The 23764-nt window shown below is 40.2% G+C and overlaps 1 protein-coding gene across 1 annotated transcript in view; it reads right to left on the reverse strand.

The window, feature by feature from the left end:
* Positions 1–23764, reverse strand: part of POLQ (DNA polymerase theta) — a 53802-nt gene that overhangs the window by 2557 nt on the left and 27481 nt on the right. Inside the window, exons 16-29 of the mRNA XM_052794793.1 lie at positions 19993–23153; positions 18836–18979; positions 18010–18206; positions 16312–16552; positions 14996–15189; positions 13137–13274; positions 11563–11737; positions 10930–11065; positions 8370–8488; positions 7532–7716; positions 7067–7178; positions 5355–5479; positions 3699–3852; positions 1796–1914 (exon numbers count right to left, since the gene is read on the reverse strand). Coding sequence (XP_052650753.1) covers positions 1796–1914; positions 3699–3852; positions 5355–5479; positions 7067–7178; positions 7532–7716; positions 8370–8488; positions 10930–11065; positions 11563–11737; positions 13137–13274; positions 14996–15189; positions 16312–16552; positions 18010–18206; positions 18836–18979; positions 19993–23153 — 5200 coding nt within the window. The remainder of the gene's footprint in view (positions 1–1795; positions 1915–3698; positions 3853–5354; positions 5480–7066; positions 7179–7531; positions 7717–8369; positions 8489–10929; positions 11066–11562; positions 11738–13136; positions 13275–14995; positions 15190–16311; positions 16553–18009; positions 18207–18835; positions 18980–19992; positions 23154–23764) is intronic.

A 23764-nucleotide genomic window follows, 5' to 3' on the forward strand; every position in this document is an offset into this window, starting at 1 on the left:
TTTGTCATGATACTCTGACTGGAACACAAATTCCTAGATATATGGAAAAATATTTTTAGTTTTCTTTTATGCACTTCGGCAGCTGAAAATAAGCTAGAGCCAGCATCGGGCCTGTGACCAAACTAACTTCGCTGCATAAAAATTGCTGTTGCAGCTGAGAAATACATGATTTACAGTATAATAAAGCTTTAGTGCCAGCAAGATAAAAAAACCTCACAAATACAGAAACCAAGAAATGCTCACTTCTTTTTTACTAAAAGGTATATTGTAATTCAAAAGGACTAATTAATTCAGGCCCTATTTTAAGTGGGGGCTTAAGAGGGAAAGACTTCAAGAGATCCTTTCTAACCTAGCTCTTTCCACTATAGGATAATTCTAATGGTGCATCTAAAAGCACAGCAAACAATATTATCACAAAAAAAGATTCTTTCTGGCCCTAAAAACAATTAATCAAAGGGGTAAGAAGTACTCTGTTGTCTCAGCTCGACAGAAATCCTTGAAAAACAAGCAAATCTGGCATACACACAAGGAAAGTCTGAGTCTAGGAAATATGCCTTGTGTACATATGCTGTTTTAAGTGACTGCCCAGAAAATCTGTGGACAGAAATATATCTGAAGGAAGCTGGAAAAGCTGGTAATAATTGCCCTTGAAGTTGAGGTTGTTAATGAAAAAATATAATACAATAAATAATAAGGAAATCCACTCACTTGGCCCCAGTTCTTCTGGGGACACTGTGATAACTTGGAGTCAGTACCTAAAGACGTAAACGCCTATACTCAGGGGATTTCAGTTTTCTACAGAAAGAAAATTAGGAGCCTTTTCATCTCTAAAACAGCCTGCCTGGATTGAAGCAGCAGATATCTGAACAGAGCTAGCAAAAGGAACAGAAGCTTGAGCTGAGATTCAAGAGAAAAATATTAAACCTTTTGTTCTTAATGAAATTAAAAAAAAAAAAACATGCTCAGGCCAGTCAGTACTACTGAAAGGTCTCTCAGACAGGGAGTTACTGCTTGCCATCAGGAAATGGCCTTTTGTCATTAAAGACATGTATGCACAGAACAGAAGTGGGAGAAAGACATCCCCAAGCTCTGGAAGCACACCCTGGGAGCCTTCCTGCATTTGTGCTCAGGACTTGGGAAAACACTGAGCTGCCAACATACAGCTAAAACGCTTACTACTGAAAGCTGTCACACAGACACCACTCTGCCCAGGCACAGGAGCATCTACACGGTGGAAGAGCACACCCAGAGACACACACGCACATGAAAGGTACCTGAAGTCCACACAGCACATTTCTTGTATCTACTGTGCTGCTAACCAGCACCATAACACTCCTACCAGAAAGACAGGTAGGTAGGGAATGAGGAAACAAGTACCAAAAGCGAGAAATCCTCCTTTCCCTACACAGAGTACAAACCACAGCTGTAACAATACATGTTCCGAGTTAAGCACCAGAAGACACGAGTGTAAACAGGGAGACAAAAACACCTCCAACCGGGGAAAAACTTCCCCCTACACCTGTCAACAGTATTAAGTTACTTCACTCATCAAGTCTTGCAGAGAAGTTGTATGAACAAAGCAGCAAAGTGTATGTTGGCAAAATGAACTTGAGCATGAAAATAAAGGGATCAAGAATATAAACATAATTTTTCAGCCAACTTAACATCATCTTCACAGACCTTTTAGCACAAGCAAGAGAGGATCCAGGGAAGAGAACCTGAGCCCCTAGAAGGAAGGCTTGTTTGAAACATCGTAATGCAGTAGGTAGCTGAAAAAGCAACTGCACGGCCGTACCTGGATGACATCGTCCTCTGCAACTTCATAGAGGAGCTCATCATGGAGTTGGAGGATGAAGAAACCTCCGCTGATTGATGGACGTAACATGCCTCCATTTCTCTTCCTCACTAGCCTTCCTACACAGGGGAAGAGCACAGTTCGTTAGATACCATTATGCAAAGGCATGTTTCTTGTATCAAAAAACCCTTGCACGTTCCTCATGCTGAGAAAAAGAACATGAGGAACTTTAAAATGAAAAAGCCCATGGCTACAGATAAAACCACAAAACATTACTATTCTATCAATATTTGTACAGCTACTGAGGGAAAAACATTAATGAAAAGCATTTTAGATATAAACATTTCAGCCTTACATTATAAAGATATGAATCAGAACAGAAACAAGAGACAGTTGCATCTCCTGAACCATCTGTTTTAAAAGTAAATTTTAAATAAAATCATGTCAAGTTTAATCAGAAGTTGGTTTGCAACATTCTCTCTGGCAATGAATTAGAATTCTGCTTTTCTTCCAAAATTATTTTAATGGCTAGTCTAAAAAAGCAGTAAGCCTCCTCCCAAATGCAGTTATCTGAAATTGTAGCTACTACTCCTGATTAAAAACAGGAAAGAAAAAAAGAGCAGTTTTTGAATAAACAAGTAAGCAGCTGACAAAAACAGGATCCTGGTAGGCCTTGCCTGACAAAAATAAAACAGAACAAATAGTTCCATGGTAAAAGCTTTTTTAAAAAAAATAAACAAACACAACCTCACACACACAAACTCAAAAGTTATTTATTTCTCAGGTCAGCTAACAGGAGGACTCCAGTTCACAACTACAGGAAGGGTTTCACAGCATCATCAGTTCCTCACACAAGTCTCACACTGAAGCAGCAGTATTGAAGAAGCTACACGATGCAGGACGCATCGCTGTGCTACGGGCATTTGTAACTTGCTGAAAGAGAATTCTTTCCAGTTCTTGAAACAGCTTATATCAGAGGAGGAAAAATTGTCACAAATGCATCTACTCGCCTTCCTACAGTTACGTTGGCCGAAGGTCAGTAGCTGCTGCTCCTGGAAGGGGTGGGAAGCTCTGCCAGGCACATGCCTTCCACTTATAGCAGACTTCTGAATCTTGTCTCTCTAAAATAAAACTCCCTGGCATATTTTTAGAGGTTTGGCAATTAATTATTTAGTTTTCCTTCTCAGTCCTACAAATCAGACTCTTCATATTAAGACAGCTTCATGTTTCAGGCTGAAGCATATGAACTGCCAAAGAAAGATGGCACTCCATCCCTTAAGTTGTCTTTCTAAAAATATATGACTGATGAACAAAACAGTGTCTACATTATGCTAAAAAAAGTCATCTTTGTAGCATTCTTCTGGGAATGAGCACCCAGCACAGCTTTGCTATCTGCAGCCAGAAGAAATTTATGCTGATAAGTATTTCATATAATATTCTTGTGGAGTCTCTGTACAACAAATTCCAGTCAACAAATTCCAGACTTAATTCTAACCAAAAGAAATGTATTTTTGGAACTAGACGTTGTTCCACTCTATCTTTTCACTGCCTTTGAAGCCAGAGTATCTGCTCAGTTTCTCCTTCCTACTTTTGAACAATTCTGTGGTGGCATCACAGACAATATCATATATGAACTCCCACTGTCAACCTTTGCAAGATCTGCTTTGAGGCAGTTGGGGTTTCTGACCTGATCACAGCATTTGCTTTAGTTTGTGTGTTGAGCAGACATTCTCCCTCCTTCCTTATGACTTTGCTGCCCATTAAACACAGAGTTACCACTGTCAGGAAACAAAATGTCTCCCACCAAAGGCCCTAACTCTTTTTTGCAGGCAATTTTTTTTTTTCTTCTACATTCGTAACACTGAAAATTTTGCTCTAGTGTGCAAGGAAGAGGCGAGCATACCAGTCTTATTTCTCTGGAAGCAGCTCTCCAGATGTCCATGGGACTTGATCACAGAGGAGAAAGCTTCCAGGCGCCTCTGAATGTTCACAGTGGCTGTTTTGACAATGTCTGCAGCAGATCCCTGAACAGTTGTATTCACAGCCTGTCGCTCTGCCTAAACAGAGATAGTTGTTCTCAAAACTCACCCCCAAAAAATAAATCAATTCCAGCATGCCACATGTACTTCATTAAAAATAACAAATACATGGCCAAATACAGGCATAGTAAAACCTCCAGATAAAGAGTTTGTCATATCTGCCTGAAAGAAAGAGACATTAAAGACTAGCTTCAAACACAAAATTTCTCCAGATGACTAAGAAAAGCAGGATTTCCACAAATTTAAAATTAATTAATATCAAGGGTAATAACCTCAAGAGTCACAAGCTACAAGAGGGAGAAGCATATACACCTGGTAACAGTTGCATGAGGAGCAGAAAAATCTCACAGTTAATCCAAATACCTTCTGCCTATCTTCAAAACCATCAGGAATGGATAACCAAAGGCAAGAAGCTGGACTTCATGGACTAATAATCTGGTCTGCTGCACTGAACCCTGACTGCAAAAACCCACCAGACCACACAGTGACACAATGACGACTTTTTGCCCCCACACAAGCAACCTCTCTACTAATCCCCTCCTTGGGCAAGAAAACTGTATTCAAAGGTTCTTCTCTCTTTGATTAGAGCTGAAATGTGTGCAAAAAGTTATGAGGAAGCTGAAATGAAAGTGAAGATAATTCATTAACTGGTCTTTAATATGATTTTAAAGAATAAATCAAAGTTGATCAGAAGGTGCATCTACAAAGCTTCATCCTGAAGTATCCTTCAGACTAAACAGTCAAATCATCTCTAAAGTTTTTTGAAAGTCTCCTTGTTTCCCTTTCAACTACTTGATAGTACAAACTCTCCCACTTCCTCCTTCTTCCACTCTAGTCTTTAATCCCACACAACCCGATCCAGCTTCCTACTGAGAAGTATAATGCTTCCTCCCCACAGAAACGTACCAACATCTCCCCAGGGAGTCAATTCACTCTTACTGAAGTAGAGTCTATGATAGATGTGTCCAAAATGACCTTGAAAAAAAATAATGCCAGTGCAAAGGCATATATTCACTAAATATTTATTCAACAAGTTAGAGCAATTTTCCTTTGAGGGGCAATAAGAAAAGGAACAAATACTCAAACATATAAGACTTAAATGCCCTTTCCTGTTCAAGCGCTGACAGCATGTAACATACAAAGACTGCTGAGTGGGAGCGACTCAGTCTGAAGAGTTAAAGCACATCACTCTGTGGAGGTTTTACAAATCATGTCCACTTATTTCAATAAATTACTCACTCCGATTCCAATGTGGGAGTTCTGAAGTGAGGTTAGCACAGTGATGACAGCTGTACACCCAGTCACAGAAGACTTACGTCAAACAGACCATGACAAAAGCTCTGCTATTCACAGAACAACTGAGGGAAGAATGAACTAAGTGAGAAGCGGAAGGTCATGACCAAGATGGCTCATAGACCCTGTAAAACTGCAGATTCAGATATGCAAAGAAATCTAATACTTTAAAAACAACAACAACAAACAAAAAGAAAAAAGGAAAAGAGGTACTGCACTCAACATACATGAGCTTTACTGTAGGGATTTGGATCTTTGATAGCTGGCAGGTATCTCCGTCTTCCCAGGATGGTCTGCACAAACCCATCTCTTCTGCAGCTCCTCACCGTCTCCCTCAAGAATTTCTGAATCCCTGTGAAAGGAAAGAAAAAGTTTTCCCTAATACAGCTGATGTTCCATGTTGACTTCTCACTGGGGTCACTGAAAGCGGTCTGGGACACCCAAGCAGCACAAAGGTAATTCTTGAAATTTCCTAGACCCTGTCAGTGGCCAAGGGCACACGATCGCTCATTCAGCCTATTCGCAGCTCTGCTGGGAAACCTATTAAGACTTTTGAGGTGGAAGAGAGCGCATAGTGTCAGAATATCTGGCTGTGCACAAGGAGGTAGGAAGTCCATTCTGCACAGCGCCCAGGCACAGAGGATCATACATGTATTATTGATAATGGAGAGGTCAGGACCTGGACCAGCACTGGAAAGACAAATAGTAGGAAAGGAGTAAGTTGAAAGCAGAAGTCAGAGTCCTTGATGCCTCAGGCTGCCTGACTTCAGACTGTGTCACTTCAGATTCTAGGATGAAAGAAACTCACCCACCTGCACTTTGCAAGGGAAGCAGTGAATCCACCGAGAGTGTTAAAAAGAAATTTAGGTCAAAGAAAGGTGAGAGAGGGAAGAGTCCCTTTCACTGCAAGTTCAGGTAACAACTGGACCAAAGTGGAAAAAGTTAACTTCAGGCAGTCTCTTTCCAAGATTTACAGAACATAAAAGGTAAAAGGAGCTATTCAAGATCAAGACTGACAGTATTAGTCAATTCATTAGGTATGTAATTTAGCATGTGAGCCTGGCAATACACATAAATGAAAATTCATAAGAAGTGAAGTTACAATATAAGGTACATTGCGGAGTTTGTATGTATGCACATGTACCGAGAGGGAGGAACCAGGAAGTCATTTCTAAGGGTCATGAAGGAGAGACTATCCAGAAATTACTGAAGACTAAACAGACTCTTAATAGGACACCATTTCTCAGCATCTGCCTCCTAAAGAAACAAACCCTGAATCTTCAGAACATAATTTTCCAGCTCATTTCCAAGTTTTACGGTTAGAGCTAGCTGTCTCTCATGCCATTTGCCCTCCATTCATTTTCTGATTGCAGCTCTACTCCCTTTATAGCTTTCCTAAAAATTAACATGCTGCTTAGAAACGCAACAATGTCTTTTTACAAAACATGGATGGGATTGCTGCTCTGAGCAGCTGGATAAAAATGTAAGGGTTATATGCAAAACAGTTTAAAATTCAATGAAGGCAGAAGACAAGAACAGAAGAGAGAAGTAGTTATATTTAAAATGTATAAGAAGTGTGGTCTAAAGTTGTATTGCATATCCTTTGAAGCTGTGTGTTTTATAAGGAAGAAAGTGTTTCTTTTTCAGAAAGCTAAGAGCTTTAACATTAATCCCCAGGGCTTATTAATTAATTAAAAAACCAACAAAATAATGTAATAAGCAAACAACAAGATCCTAAAGATGAATAAAACCAGAGTGTAGAGTAAAACATTATGGAGTATCAAACTGCTGTGTTCATGCACTGGACTTCTTCAAAATGAAAAGCTTTTTCAAGAGATAGGAGTAGTAGAGGGCTGAGACAAATTTAGGATTTGAAGAGACACGGAGAGAAGGGATTAAAAACAACCACCACCCAGCTCCCAAACAGCCATATCCGAACCTGTGTATCTTGATTTGAAGGATTCAATGTAATTGGCAGCTTCATTTTCATCAATCCCCATCTGCTCGCCTAAAGATTTTGCTCCTATTCCATAGATGATTCCATAGCAAATCTGCCAGAGGACAGTGTGAAGAACCGCAACCATATGGTGAACCATGCAGAGAAAGCAGAGCCAAAACAAAGTGTGATTCACTGGAAGACAAGTGTATGGGAACAAGGGCGAGCATGCAAAAAGATAGACTACCTCTGAGTCCGAGCCATTCATGCCGCTTTTCTCCACCCTCATCCCCCAAAACCCAGACAGCTCCAACTGAAACGTATTGAGAGTGGGAGGACATACAAAGCAACTACTGAACAGCCACAGCCGAACCCTAACAGGAGACCATACTATTGACTCCCTGATGTTTTGAACACTGAACCTTCCTGCCCAGAAAGCTGCTGCTGAATATTTTTCCTAAAAATTACCTGTTTAGCTTGTTGCCTGGTCCCATCTCCAACAGCTTCAGGATCAATCATTTTCCATTCCGCTGCTATGCTCTTAAAGACATCAGTACCTCTGTTCAAGGCTTGAATGAGTCGGCAGTCGCAAGACAGATGAGCAAGGATCCTCAGTTCAAGCTGAGAGTAATCAGCAGCCAAGATTAAGCCACCTGAAGTCAAGAAGTTAGCAGACATCATTATTTCATAAATTACTCCAACAACATTCCAACCAACATTCCAGCAAGAAGGACTGAATCTGTCCTTGCATCTTCTGCTCTGAAAGTTTTCCACAGCCATTTCTATCAGAAAAATTCTTGCCTTTTTCCCCAATGCCCAGGCCTGCCTGCTTTCCATCTAGCCCCTACATCTGGAATCCATCAAAATCACACAAAGTATCTCTCCAGGTGTCTGTGTAAAAGTCTAGCACCTGATAGGAATGATCGTCACAGAGATCAGACCAGCAGACTTGTACTGAGCCAGGGCAGGCAATATGAGAATGGACATTTGGATAGAAAGAACACTAGATAGAGTGCAATTTGTGTATTAAGAGCTGCCTAAGCTACCTCTTTCAAAAACAGGTATTCTTAAAGAGGAAAGGAAAGTGTGAACATTTGAATTGTAACATTTGAATACTTTCCCCAACTGAAACTCTCTCCTTTACAGTCTTGTGAATAATTTTGAGGGCATGCTAACTGCTGCATTAGTTTTCCAAGCAGGTTGCTCAGTCAGATATATACTGTCATCAATTCTTAACTCTTCATTAGATCTAGGATTTTTTGTTAACTATATTCTTAACAATTGCAGAGCAGGATCTGGGCATTACCTGGGAAGGGAACAAAAGCGTGCCTCATGCTGACAGAAAATGGTATTCCTCTTTCTTCGGATCTGTCTTCAGCCTGAACTTGTAGGCCATTAGGCAAAATACCGGAACGCTTTCTACACCTGTGGAGACAAAGAATGACTGTTCTTCACCAATTTCTAAAACACTTAAAAGATGCATAATCATTTTTGCCACAAAGAATCAGTGAAAACAAGTGAGACAGTAGCCTCTATTCCACTCCTCTGGACAAGCCATACCTAAATTTGACCATGGGGGAACTGGACAGAGGCCATATGTACACCTGAAGGGATTTACTGACTCTGAACAGATTTAGGGATAAATCTTCCTAGTACATCCAGGGTTTGATCCAGAAATTGGGTAAGTCCACTCCAAAACAGGTAAGATGAAAGGCCCCAGATCTGTGATGGGTGCATTCCAGAAAGATAGCACAGGAGTCCTACAGGAATCCTAAAAATTCAACACCCCACCTTGAGTGCCAAGTCTTCTCTCAACATCATTCTCATATGCAGAATGCCTACACCAGCCCATACCTAGCAGAGACAGAAAAGATTTCCCCCACATCAGCCTCATGACTGTGCATGCACACGCACACAAGTAAGCCTGTAAAAGCAGAGCAGAAGTTGCAGAAGACATGCTCGTAAAACACTGCACGTTTCCTCTCTAAAGACTGAGCAAAAAAGGCCCCAAAGCAACTTGATTTTCTTTTCCAGGTGGCCAGAAGTTTACAGTGACACCCAGGTGCTCTGCAACATCTCAGGGCTTGCTTAGCTCTCCTGTCCCACCAAGACACTTGTAGCTGCAGATGGAATTGTAGCCATCAGTGCCCCCACTGAACAGTGCACAGCTGTGACACCATTCATACCACCTACTCCCATCAGCACCAGTCTACCTGCCAGCCTGTTGGGTTCTTCACTAGAAGTCAAAAGGCCTTTATAAGTCCTTGATGTTTGGGTCAGGGATCTGAGCAATTTCTTTATCAGAATGAAAAGGTATCTCTGAGATCAAGACTAGTTTCAGCAAAGCACAGAAAAGACATCATGCGCTCTTCCCTTGTGCACTCCCTTTTCTTCTTACACCTTGTCATTTCAGGGATGGTAGGGATCAAGGAGATGAAAGATAGCACAAAAATCACAGAAATAAGTTTTCAAAAGAAATAAAGGTCAGGGACAACATATGGGAACTGTAGAGAATCACACTGTCCAGCACAGGTTCCCAATTTAGTTGAATGAGTAAGGGCTTTATACAATGATCTAATTTAGCTACACTCCTCTGGTCAGAAGCTTCTTGCAACAAGAGGAAGGAGTAGTAACAGTAATTACTAAGTTAAAAGAGAGTTTGGACCAAAGTTTGGAAGGCATGTCAGACTTAGGCTGCATGACATTCTTTTGTGCCAGCAGTCATTTCTGTGCCTTTGGGATTGCCCATCTTCCTAACACACTGGCTGCTTAACTAAGGAATGTAGTCCCAAAAGTCAGCCTGAGAAGCAGACCTCTCAAGTTCAGCAAGCACTCCATTCCTTTGATGGGCTGCTTCGCTACAGGGAAGACTCTAAGAATGCAGCCCACTCTCCAACCATCCTGCAAAGCTGCTGCAAGCCTGAGCACTGCCAGAGCTATTCTCAGAACATTTCTGCCTCCATGGCTAGGCCTGGTTCTTCTGAAGAGAGGTGGACAAGATCCTGCTGCTCCTGGGCTCTCTTACCATGCTACTCAAGGCACAAGGATGTTAGACACATGGTGGTAAGAGAAGACAGACAGAAGAGCCAAAAACTTCCAAATTTCTCACATCTTGCTATGGGAACAAAGATGATAAAAGTCACTCAGGTGACCCATGTAGGACAAGAACCTGAATGGAAAGAGAAACTGAAAGGATAGAAAACCACCACTGAGTATGAAGGCCCAAAGCTCACGAGCTATCTGCTAAAAGATCCACCTTGATATTTCACTAGACTTGCACACAACTGTTTAGGCACTGGCATGTAATACTGTCAAAATAGGCTGTTTGGTTAACAGAAACCAGATTTAGAAATCTTTTTCTGTTACCTGGTAGCTTTTGCAGGATCATTATCACAAATGAAACTATTAACAAAGAATGAAAAATATATTCACCCATGTTCCCTTACACAGGGAGCTGCACAGCATAAAACAGTTGAACTTTCTTATGCTTCTTCCATAATAACCTAGCCTCTTTCAGAGTAGCTCTTAGAAAGTCAAACCAGATCCTAACTTCAGTTTAGTTACTTTTAACACTCAGGCTTTCCATCCAACAGTTGGGAGCATAATGCTAATCTCACTGTAGGGTTTCATACAGAATTTCAAAAAGCAAGTGGCTACATGGAGTCACATGCTGCTAGTATTATTAGGTCTTTCATGTGTCACTGATCTTTAGGTATTTATTCCCCTGAAACTGTAAGAGAAACACTGACTAACAAGTCACACTGACATGACAGCAGCCACAGGTGAAGTCAGAAAAAGAGAAATTTGACAACTCGACCACATTAAGATTAGAAGAGTAGGCAGAAGCTTTGCCAAGATCCTCCTACCTGCCCCCAGAAACAGCATGAGAATTAACATTTCCATGGGCTCTGGAGGGTGGGCTTTCTTCAACCACAGTTGGCATTTCAATCTCAAAATCTCTTGGCACGTTCTGGATATTTGGTTCTATGAAGGTTATTCGACCTGAGAAGGAAGACAAAGCAGAACAAAGTCAGGGTCCAAAAGGAGTCTCTCTAACTTCACACAGCTGAACACACATCTGCACCTCCAAAAAACAAGGGGCAGGAGGGCGGGACAGGACACAACCACTGAGAAAATTGAAGAAAAAAAATAATTTGGGTATAATGGGCTCGAGATGGTTCCCCTGCAGCATTTCTGTTTCGCTGATAAGAAACTCCCAAATCCAGAACCTGTTCTGGGGTCAGAGATTTACATGCTAATATGTGCAAGAAATTAATAATACTGCTTGGTGAACACAAAAGCTATTTTAACACATCTAGACTTTTAGGGCAGATGCTTGTGAAATAAGTATTTCAGTATTTTCATTTGGTTGAAGTAGAGCACAGGCTTGATTTCCTTACTTTTCCCCATAGAAAAGCTGCCCACACATACACACAAAAAGAAAAAGGAAAAAAAAAAAAAATCAGTAAGAAGTGAGGATTTTGCACGCATTTCTTTACCTGTAGCTGTGTGAGTCTGTGAGACTGGATATATCCTTTCCATTCCCAGTGCAGAATTCAATCGCTTTTCCCTTTGTAGTGGAAACACCACTTTAGTAATGGCATTGTTGATCCTCCTCCATTCCAATATCATCCCTGGCAATGGGTGAAGCGTCTTTAATTTCTCCAAAACATCCTTGTGGGGAGAAAAAGGCACAACTATAATCAACTGCCTTTAAAGCTTTATAATTAAAGTTTTTGCAGTTCTGCAGGAAAAAGCAACTCCTTCACCCACAGTGAGCTTCCAGTCTCACTGCCTTAAAATTAAATGGATATCACCTCCATTTACACCGCCTACACCTGGGCAATCAAAGCACCATGAGACATAACTGCAGTTTTATTACACACAAGAAGGCAATCAATTCCCTTTGGACTTTTGCAACCTCATCACCAGTCTTAGTCTGCACCAACCAATAAATCACCTGAAATGATCAAATAAAGCATCACTTGCCATAGGTCCCCTATGTTGTCTCCTCTGGCCCAGCGTTAATGCTCCTCCTCCGTCTTCTTGCATATTTTTCTCCCTGCTCTCTCCTATCCGTACACTAGGAACACATAAAATGAAGCCCTTGACCATGCTCCTTGAAAGACAAAGCTGATCACTAGCAATCAAATCCTTTCATTTAAATCAGAAATTAGAAGGGACTAACAAGAATTTCAAGAGACAGTAGCATGCAAACATTTCTCAAAATAACATTTTTTTATATGCAGCAGGCAGCTGCAGCCTCATCCCTCCACATCACAAAAGGAGGAAATCCTCGCTTTGCTTCTTGCTCCCTGCTCTGCCAACCACAACCGCACTCACTTTTTCACTGCCACTTGAGTTTTGGAAATCAATACTTGTCTTCCAAGCACTGACTACAAGGAGAAACTAAGAAAACAACACAGATTAATGAGTCCTGAAAACAAGGAACATGTATATCTGCTAATATCACTTGTCTGGCAAAGGCACCCATTAGCCTGCAGCAGTTGGTATTAATGCAGCTCCACAATACTTATCAGCTGGCAAGCATGTCAATAGCCTTCACACATATAGAATTTTTTGATATACTAAATTTGACAAGCCATCAGATCAGCTATTCTGAAGACAAATTCTCCGAAGCACAACATACAGATATGGTAGTATCAGGCAGGGAAGATACTGTATTTAATCATCATGGTATTTAAGTATCTTTCAAGCTGATGTTGAAAAACTCTTCTACTATTGGCTTTACAAAATTATGGTGTTATTTTGGTCTTACAGGTGGTTTGGGAAATCAAATTCTGCCTGATTTATTCTTATTGAAGTCTGCAATTTATAGTCATGTCCTCACTACACTCGGGCTTTAGGAGAGTAGGAGGAGTTAATAACTCTGCTAACAGAGAAGGCAGAATCCCGTTTGAATTTCCAGTGGTAACTGGAAGAGCAAAAAGGCAATTAAAATTTACTTTCATTTAAGGCAGCATACCTAACTCCAATGTAACCAAGCAGCAGATGTGTGAAGAGAGAGTTATTTTTACAGTCACTTTCAGATTAGAACCAGACTTTACTGTACCTTGGTTGTACTGAACTGCTTGCTCAGCCTAACCCCGTTTTGTTTAGCAGTTGCTCTTCTGGTGTAACCCAGAGTTTTCTTGCTCCCTTGAACTTTCACATCTCCATTTTGTGGCAACTTCAGCTCCAGGAACAAAACCTGAAAGAGGCCAGCATTTCAAATCAGTTTCTGCATGCTACTCCCAGAAGAAAACAAAAAGCAACTCAGCACTTAAACAGCTTGTTCCAACCAAAGGATAGTACAACTGTTTCAGGTAATTAAAAAGCTGATTAAAGATCTCTGCTATCAAAGTCATTCCTCCTTATTTTAATTAACTACAAAATGCAATCTAAAATCTCATTTTCTGAACACTGTTTAAATTCAGAGATATGTTTTTAGAAAAGGTAATTAAGTCCATCCAGTAAGTGAAGTTACTGCTGACAGCCAACTGTAATAAAACGTGGAATTAAGATGACTAAAGGTGGGAAGAACATTGGTGAAAAAAAAAGAAGTGTTAGCAGGGAGCAGGCTTCAGAGAAACGTGAATGGCATAGGAGGAGGTGGTCACAAATACCTTTTATAGAATAGCCAGAATATTAGTTTTTCTAAAAAATTGCCAAGAACTGGAAAATTAAATACATGCTTACTTGTTGACAGACAGAACTCAGTTCTTCATTTTTCATTCTATGTTTCTATGTAGCATTATACACTATTTAGCAGCTATTGTGTTTCACTTCACAGCTGGCGGAAGGAAATAGAAGTTTTTCTCTCGCATGTTTTTGTAGCACAAAAGTTTTACTGACACAAAATTAGAAGGGTAAAGCTTTACTAACCTATACAAGATACTTTACATGATTCCTAACAAAATTTCCACACAAGAAACAAGCTTCTGTAGTTCAGAGAACAGCATTTCAGAAAAAACTTTCCTTCCCCTTTTCCATGAAGCAGAGTGAAATTCGAGCCAAGCATTATTTCAGGAGTTCTAACTCAGACTACTGTTACAGAGCAAAGCTTCTGCATTTGCAACAAAGGAGGAATATTTCTGTGAAACTTCTTTTAGTGATGGCTGCTTGCAAATTTTTACTATTTCCACATAAAGTATAGCCCCTCAGCAAGAAATTAGTATATAGAAAGGAAATACATGGGGAAAAAAAGCATGCACAGCAATTATAATCTATTCCTATGATTCCATGTAACATACATTAAAAAATACATAGCAAAGTTCTTCAGGAATAAAAGTATTGCTAATTTACATAGAAATCTGTTTCTTAGGCTTTAAAAAAAAAAATCAGTTCTATACAGGTTCTTAAAAACAGACCATAGTTGATTCAAAACTTTTAAAGCAGTCTTTCCTCCTCTTTCATGCCTGTACAGGGACAAGGGTAACAATGCAACTTGCTCAGTACAACTATTCTTAGACTCAGACTACATGGTACCACATCACATCTCGTGTGCAGAATACTGGTATTGCAAAAAAAGCTTCTCTAGTCCCACACCATTCATCCAAAATACTCCAAAAGCCATTTAATTGGCAGATCATCTTGTGTGCCATGAGAAGCCAAGGTCTATACAAACAACATGCTTATTTCCAGTTGGTTTTTATTTCCAACACGCTTATTTCCACTTCTACCTTCCTTATTTCTGCCAAAGTTAGCAGAAATCAGAATGATCAATAACAAGCAGGAGACGCACAGCACCTTGCAGGCAGCAAGCTCATAATGAGTGCAAAGACAAATCAACTCTGAGGAGACTTCGGTTTGCATTTTGTCTTTTCTTCATATGCAGTCTGCCCAAGAAGGTTTTTTCTTAAGTCTAAGCAAAAGCCTCTTGAGGGTATCTTCTGAGAAAGTTTTCCCCCTCCCACCCTAACCCCCACATACCTCTGCAATATCATCAGGGCTCGTCAAGGAGAAGCTGTGGCCTGCCAGCTGATACGCCTTGGTCTCGATCTCACTTAGTTTAGCTTGCATGACCTGTTTCTGGGTTTCATATGCTGTTGTGCTAAAACCAATGCCATTTAGCTCCAGCAGAGCCAAGCAATAATGGGTGGGCATCTCCACTTTAGAAAATACATCTGTAGTAAGTACAAACCCCAAGAAAAACTTTTATAACATCAAAAACAGATCAACTGCAGATCAACAGATTGATTAAAAAAAAACCCTGGGGAATCCTCAGTTTTTAAAATCCTGAATGTCCCGACACACTGAAATCTTTTAATATAGATTTAGTTTAAATACTTTTGTTTCTGGAATATTTCATAGTAAATATTTCATAATAAGAAATATTCCAGAACTTTTTATCACAAAGGTATTCAAGAGAATAACACCTTCTGTCAAAGTTTTTTTTTCTCTGAGAAATACACATCTCTTTGTATATCAACATTTTACAAACCACAGACATGCTTAATGTAAAGCTTTCTAACTTGATACACTTTCATTCCACCACCCACATCTTTTAAAAACATGCTAAGGTTTGGTTGTTACAATCATAAATGATGTGGTAAACTTGCAATAAAAGACTTCAGTGAGACTGGACCCTAATCTTAAGCTTTGGATACAATTTAGAGAAAACAATCATAAAGCCCACCAACAGGTAGGTGCTTTTGAGGGTTTTTTTGTTTGCTTGTTTTTAAACAGAGGCAAGCATTCAGCAAATATTAGTGCAAACATACTGGATCATTCACTATGGGATCACAAAAGTTTCATGGACACAACACATACATGGCAAACAATGCTATATGGGCAGGCCAAAGAGCAAGAAATCTCCTTCAGAAAACATTTGAGGGTTTTAGGAATTGCTTCTGACAAGGAAATGCAAAAGCATTTGAAAATGTTCATGAGAAACCATAGACAGACCCACAAGTCCCCTCAGAACAGCCAGGGGACTCACCTGGGAGGTAGAGATCTGCTTGATTCAGAGACTTAAAATAGAATCTGCTGTTGCCTTAACCAGTGAAACTGGTGGATATTTGGGTTATAAAAATTATATTTTAATTTTAAATATAATTTTTTTGACAAAACAGATGTACTTCCAAGGGAAGTTCCCTCTTTTCTTTTAACCAATAAACATTTTGCTACAGAATATACTTAGATAAGAACTTCCAAATCTCCTCTCTTCTCCAGTGATCATTCAGCCTGTGGTAGCACAGCTACCTTTACCCTCCCTCTTTGCCCCCAAGTGGAGGAGCTCTCTTTACCTGTCAGATTTTCCCTCTGTAATTCATTACGGAGTTGGTTCATGACATTGAAGATAAGCACAGACTCTATTGCTGCTCTGTACCGCCCAGAATGATCTCCGCTGGCACTAAGCCCCAGGCTCTGCACCCCTTGGCCGGTGCCTACCCCTTCCAGTAGAGGTAGCTCGGTGGGCAGAAAGTTAGTCACCATGTTGTGAAGTGTACGTTCCTTAGAGCCAGAATCAAGCAGCCAACATGCAACCTTAAAAAGGGAGACCTCCGTGAGACGTTTTTCCATTTTAGTGACAATACAACATGAATATTTAACTGGAGGTTAATGCAAGGTTATAGTGCAGATTATTTTTCTTGATTTGGCAGGCAGAGTAGAATAATTTGTGGAAAAGTTACATGATTTCAGATAAAACCTTCAAGAGGGCATAAGTCACTGAGAAGTTTCGTTCTCACTCCAAGTTAATTCTGCATATTTGAAAACCCTACCCTTTGTCAACTAAACACATCTCAAAGTATTGTCCTCAGGGTTTTTCATCTATTAAAACCTAACACAAAGGGGGTTAAATATGAAAATCAGGATCAAAACTTGTTTAATCTGAAAACTGACTTTGTAAAAATCAGAACTTGCTATTGATCTAGAATATTAGTCAAGCTGAGCTCTCCTATTTTTTTGCACATCAGCACTAGTACCAAGAATTCTGCAAGGCAAATTTTATTCTCAGTAAGCCTCATACCTCCCACTGCCTTCAAAGCAATTTCGCTTATAGCTATATTTCAATTTCTTATGTCAAAATAGGATGAAACACAGGTTTCTGCATTGTCTCTGCCATGCAAGCAGAAGGTAAAAACCACATGTATATATACAGGGGGGTAGGGGGTGTATGTATATATTCATTGCATGACTAAAATAAACAAAGATGAGTATGACTCCATTTAATACATGGAAGAGTGCAGGGAAAGGTGCTACTTTTATTGGGTTTTAATTTTATCCTAAAACTATGTATTGGTATGAAAAGCTAAATTTGTCCTCGTGTTGAACACCTTAGCTACTTACCTGCAGACTTTAATATTGCCATGATGCTATTCAGCCCATGTGTGATGCAAGCTTTAAAAATCAACACCAGAAATTTCTATGTATCTAGAGCTTTTCCTAACAAGGACAAGAAGGTGCTCTTACCTCTTCCCAGTATTTCACGTGAGTTACAGATGGTACCCGAACCTTTTGAAATTACATATAAACTTTGTTTTGAGAAAATAGTGGTAGCAAGGTGGTCCATACACATAGTGGGTAAATCTTTTGCTTACAAAGTTTTCTGCTCTCAGAATCAATAATCTGACCAGAAGCACTTCTGCCATTTTAGTGCCAAGCTTCTTATAGCAACAAAACAAGAGTTCAGCCCTGTCCACTGGGACAAGGGCAAGATTTAAACTCATCCTCCCCACCCAAGCAATCAGGCATGAATGATGAATGTGTTAACCTATCACTGAACCTGCTCTATTTCTCTTGCAGGCACCATCAACACACATAGCAAAAGAAGTCTCCTCTAAATACTGTTCTAGATTTCCCACTGGACGAAAATTTCACTAAATCCCCTCCGTATTCAAATCTAAATAACAGAAGGAAAGTACCAGAAGGTACTCCTGTCTTTGCACTGGTGTGTTTAAACTAGTAGTTTTACCCAAGCTAAATTTTTTAATCCTGCAAACCTTTGGGTCCTCAAAACTTCCTTCCAAGGAGATGCCACAAGCCATCACCAGAGTCTTGTAGTGCTGAATGAAGTCATACATGACAAGTGAGCGCTCCTGCTTGGGCTTCTTCTGCAGGTACAGCTGCAGATGATACAATCTCTCTGTTACAGGTAGGTTTTTGTCCAAAGGTGGCGGTGCCAAACTCATACTGATTTCTAAGGCAGGAAATACAAGCAAAAATAATATTTTTTTACCCACTGTGTGATAAGAAAGGCAAGAGAAAAATCTTGAATGCAGTCACCTATCGCACAAAAACTACAGTTGGACTGTAAACAAATAACAATAAATCTATACTGATGTTATATATTTTATTAAACCAGACAAGGTTCCCAAAAGCAACATGCTGTGTCTGTACCACTAAACAAAGGAGAGCCAGGAATCAAACCCTAGCCATTAGCCCATGTAAGACAGATTAGGTTACGTTCAACATTCAAGTGTCAGATTTGTTCTGTAGAGCAAAAATTGGAAGACGCTAAAAGAGAAAAGCAAGTAAGCTAAAGAAAACATGGGAGTAAGCTAACATTTTAGCCATATGCATGCTCAGCAGTCCAGTGCTTGAACAAATTACCTGGCCTTATTATATAGCAGCATAGAAGTATCCACAGCAACATGTTCAAGGGTGTTCAGCACTTAAGACTGCAGAATAACATGGCTAAATCACTCCATCACCAGCTGAGCTGGGTTTGGAACACTCAAAACACTTCCAAGAACCTATCTGCTGAAGTGAAACACTTTCCTGAAATGCAGTGTCATGCAACACAGCACAGCCTGTCCACTCACTTACCAGTCTGGTCTTGTATCTGCTGCAAAGAGATATAGTATGCATCTTTTCCACCCCAACATACTGCCAGTCCAACTACCAAGATGTCTTCACAGCCTTTGACAGGAAATCCATCATCTTTAACTTGCATCCACTGAGGAGAAGTTCCTAAAGGAATAATTTTTAAGTTACAATTATAAAATGGCATCCATAAATACAGAAGAGTTTGGATCCTGAAAACGTAAATACATACAGTTGAGCCTAAACTTCTTAAAAGTGAATATATACCTTCATTTTTATCTATAGGTAAAACACCCCCAAACCCACATGTTTATAATAGCAAAACTTTCTCTTAACAGAAGCAACCACCTATATAGCATCCCTGCAAAACTCTGGCCTTTCTAGCAATCTCTTCAAGACTTGAGACAGAAATGTATTCCCTCCTTCCACTCTGAAAAACATTTCACATTTGTCTATCAAAAATATATTTCGATAGTTAAGAATTTTTGTTGCTGTTGTTATGGCAATACGACAGCGAAGAATCTAACTCTGCTTAATCTTGTTTTAAAGGAAGAGTATGTTTATACAGCAGCAGCAGCGAACTGCAGCATATGAATACTTCTGTGGAAAAAAAATGAAGCAATATTGCAACAACCCAGAGACTGATCTGAATTTTACACGTGCATATATCGAACCAAGTTTACTTTTTGCAAACTCAAAAATATTTAACCTTGGTTCAAAGGCAATCCTGCAAGTAACACTGCTCAGTGGAGACCCTGAACAATCTGTACAGTTTACTGTTAAATATATTATTCATTTTAAAATATACTAAAACTTGTTTTTGACATGGAAAGATACACACGATAAAGGGGCTGCACAACACAGATCCATTTCAAAATTAGACACACAATGAAACATTAAGAATATTTAGATGCTCTCACATACAAACAAGCTGCTAACACTTCATTACTATCACCAAAGACCTACCAATGAAATGCTTGACACCAATTCTCCATCTTCTACTAACACTCAGCTCCTTTGCTTTACTGAGTCTGACAATACTTAATTATTACCAGTAATTTTTCTCCTTTTTTGCAAACCCTTTCCTTCTCCACTCCTGCCTTAAGCTGAAGATGCCATCCTGCTGTTCACAAAATAATGCATTGGAACATAGAACTGACCTTTTTTGAATTTGCCGCCAATCGTTGATTTGGGAGACAAAAGACATTTTGTTCTTTCGCATGCCACTGAGATGGAGAATCTGCTCTTCTCCTTCCATTCTGTGACAAAAGTCTGGAAAAGTTCTTTGTCACTTGCTACGTCAATAATAGTGAAACTTTCAGCACTTAAGGGAACAAGTGGAGAAACATCCTGAGACAGCTGCAGTGAAAAGCCTTGGTCTATAGTGGAATCATCTTTTATCTCACCAGCCTCAACTGGGTCTACAGTCCCAAGACTGATCTGGAGTGTTTTTACCTGCTGCTCTGCATTGCCCTCGCTGTTCTGCTGTGGCTGAATCAGCTGCCCTTCATTCATGCAGGTGACTTGTCTCTTTCTCACAGATTTCACAGAGAAAGAAACAGAACTCTTTGAAAAAAGCTCTTTGGGGGGTGTTGGAGGAATAAACCCGTTATTACTATCTAGTGGAAGACAGGATGTTCTGTTGCTTTCCTTGAGTCGAAGTGTTATGCAGTCTGTTTTCTGAAGATCTGAGTTTTCCGTTTCATTTTCTTTAACCTTGAAAGAGCTTTTTAAACCCTGGCATGTGGGCAAAGGCTCTGGCTGACAACAGTCAGATTCAAAAACTGGATCTGGCTCTTGGTTAACAACAGGAGCAAGTAACTTTCCTTTCAAACAGGAGCTTACTGAAACTGGTTCAATGCCTGAGGGACTAGGCCATTTGTCTAATACATCCTGCAATCCTGGGCTTAGTTCAAATGAGCGGTCAGTCCACACCATTGGATGGATTTTCTTGTCTAAAGCTTGCTGGTTTCTCTGGAGCTTTTCACCGTGATCTCCTACTAAAACCTTTGGTCTGGGGTCATTGTTACAAATCACTGGGTTTCTTAATCCTGACTGACCATGAAATGTAGAAGGAAGATCCTCCAGAAAAGACGGGGAGTTTGCATGATCTAAAACTTCAGCTATTAGATCAGACGATGCTAGAGACACATTGTTACACTGCACAGGATCCTCATGCTCTTTCGGATTGCCTCTGACATCAAATTTATTCTGAACAGTCCTTAGGTTCTGCAAAAGATCATCTGGAGGAAGCAAAGCCTCTTGCTTCTCCACAGGGTCCTTTTTGTCAGCTTCCATGATGTGAACAGCTGAAAGGTCACTGACATTACTGAAGCTATCATCAAACAGCAAGATATCACTCATATTCAGGCTTGTTTCAGGGACAGGGTGGCATTCTACTTGTACAATATGCTCACTACCAAAAGGGGAGTTTGCTTTATTAAGGTCTTTAGACATACTCTCCCCTTTCACTGAATTTTGGGTCTGGTAACCTTGTAGAAAACTGTGTAGCTGGGAGTCAGTCACTGACAAATTGCTTTCTTTAAGGCAAGGTGCAGATTCTATTTCCTTTGCTACAGGTTGTAAACTAAGGCCTCTAGACTCCAAAACTTTATTACTGCAGTGCTGAGCTGTGCTTTTTGCAACGTTATTTGTTGTGATAAGACTTGATAAGCCCAGTTTCCTAACTGTTGCAGCCAGCCTTTCATCAGTAGCATTCTCAGTCCGTGAAGTGCTTAGTTTCTTGGAGATTTCCTGCCATGGTATTGCTGCCAGCTCTGAACCTTGTATTCCCTGCTGTCCTGTGATTCCAGCTGCTCCCTCCTGTTTTATTATCATCTCAGTTTGAGAATCCAATGGGAAGCTGTCTTCAAAGTCTCTAGAGTCAGAAAACAGATCAGAGGATGAACCATTCTGAACATCATGTGCATTGCAAACACCTCTGGATTTTACTAGAGAGTCTTTCAGAAAATCCTTAGGATGACTGTTAGCTTTCTGCAGTGCTCCAGCTTGTAACAATATGCCATTGGGCTTTTCACTCCCATTTTTGCCACAATTCTGAATCTGAATATGGCAGGATTTATCCTCATCAGGACAAAAATGCACAGGCTTCCATATCCTGCTGCCATAATGGACACGTCCACTTCCAGAGCAGCTAGCAGTTACATTACCATGATCTGTGTCTAAAGCCATCTGCTGCTTACCAATCACTGCCTCAGCACAGCTCGCATCTGTTTGCATTTTATTCTGCTTATCATCAGTATTTTCATTTCTCTGTATCCTAGCACTACCAGGTATTACTAGACTTCCTACAATATTATGTGTCTCCACAGTGTTGTGTGGAGTACCCTGCAATGTAACAGGTGCCTGAAAATATGCTCTCCCCTTAGGCATGCCTTCCTTCGTGATGGTAGGCTCTGTAAATAATCCTTCCATTTTATCTTTCCTCTCAAGATTAATTTCCCCCATCTGTACAGAATTTGAGACTTTATGAGTTACAGACCCCGTTCCCATAAATTCCTTATTATTTTGGTCTGAAAAAAAATTATCTGTAGAGATGGTGGGATGGAAAGCAGGTGGCTTTTGTATGTCTATGCTAAGCATATTTGAATCTTCATGAAATGACCTGTGCAGTTTTGAAACAGTATTTTTGTTCCTAGTCCGGTTTAAATGCATGTCCGTACTTTTTATCAATCTAGACGCTGAAGACTTTGTTCTCAATGTTGGTGTTTTTCTTTGTTCAGTAGGGACTTCTGGAACTGCTCTCCTGGAATACATCTTGGGTTTGACCAGAGAAATTCCTTCTACGTTTTCATTATCTCTGCACATATCTGGCCATTTTCTAGCACTGTACACAATAGCATCATTGACTTCCTCTGCTCGAGCCTGTCTCCTGCATGGGACTTCACACTCAAATCTGGAGTTTTCTGTACTACTGCTTAGTCGCCTTTTATATCCCTTTTTAATATTTGATAAGTTTCCAGTCTGAGAACCAAGGCCATTACAATCTTGAACTCTGCACCCTTTGTTGTTTAACACCCTCAAAGATTCAGAAGACTGCTGTCCATTTGATCTATGTAGTCTGTCTTCCAGTGCTGACTCACTGATGACTGTAGAGGATGTATCAGTCTCAAGAAAAGACTCTGGGTTCCACTGCACTCCCATCAGTGCCAAATCCTGCTGGAGAAGTGCCCTGGCTTCCTCCACAATGAGGGAAGCTGCTTCTCTTTCGGTTAAGCCTTTCATTCCAGCCATCCAGATGCTGCGCACAGTCCGACGCTCCTCTGCTGATTCCTCATCTTCATCCACAGCCCTACGAACACTATGGGAAAGGTAACAGACAGATGTAAACATTCATGCAGAAAATGACAAACAACACAAGAAGATGGCACTATTCAGCTCTGCTCCCATTTCAATTAGCTTCACAGCTTCCTTGCTTCACAGAAGCACTATATCCAGGATATAATCCACTTAATAGGAAATAACTATTTCAGTTGTCTATATGTGAATTGATGTTGATGAAAGATATTACTGGCTGCATACCCCAGAAGCATTCCAAGGTTTCTGTATCCAAACATGTACCCCAGATGAGTCACAACCCCCTAGTAGGGCAAGATCCAGGTCTGAATCAATCCTCCCCCCCATGCACTGGTTTCCAAAGAAAGGAAACTTCAGGAGCATGAACCAGACAGGTGTCATGGCACAGTCCAACAGGTACTTGATCAAGGAAGCTTGTCATTGCACTAACACGAAAATCACAAGAGGATCTCCAATGATATACAGTAATAAATCAAGGTGGAGCTTCCTTTTAGAGGCAGCAAAAGGTCTCCAGAAAGCATTAACAATTCACCTAGGACTAAACAGTGCATTGAAAAGAGGAACAAGAAGAAAATTTAGGTCTCTCAAACTTATACTGCAAATAAAAGATGCTTC

Source organism: Harpia harpyja, chromosome 8 (assembly GCF_026419915.1).
Source record: "Harpia harpyja isolate bHarHar1 chromosome 8, bHarHar1 primary haplotype, whole genome shotgun sequence".
Classification (NCBI taxonomy): domain Eukaryota; kingdom Metazoa; phylum Chordata; class Aves; order Accipitriformes; family Accipitridae; genus Harpia; species Harpia harpyja.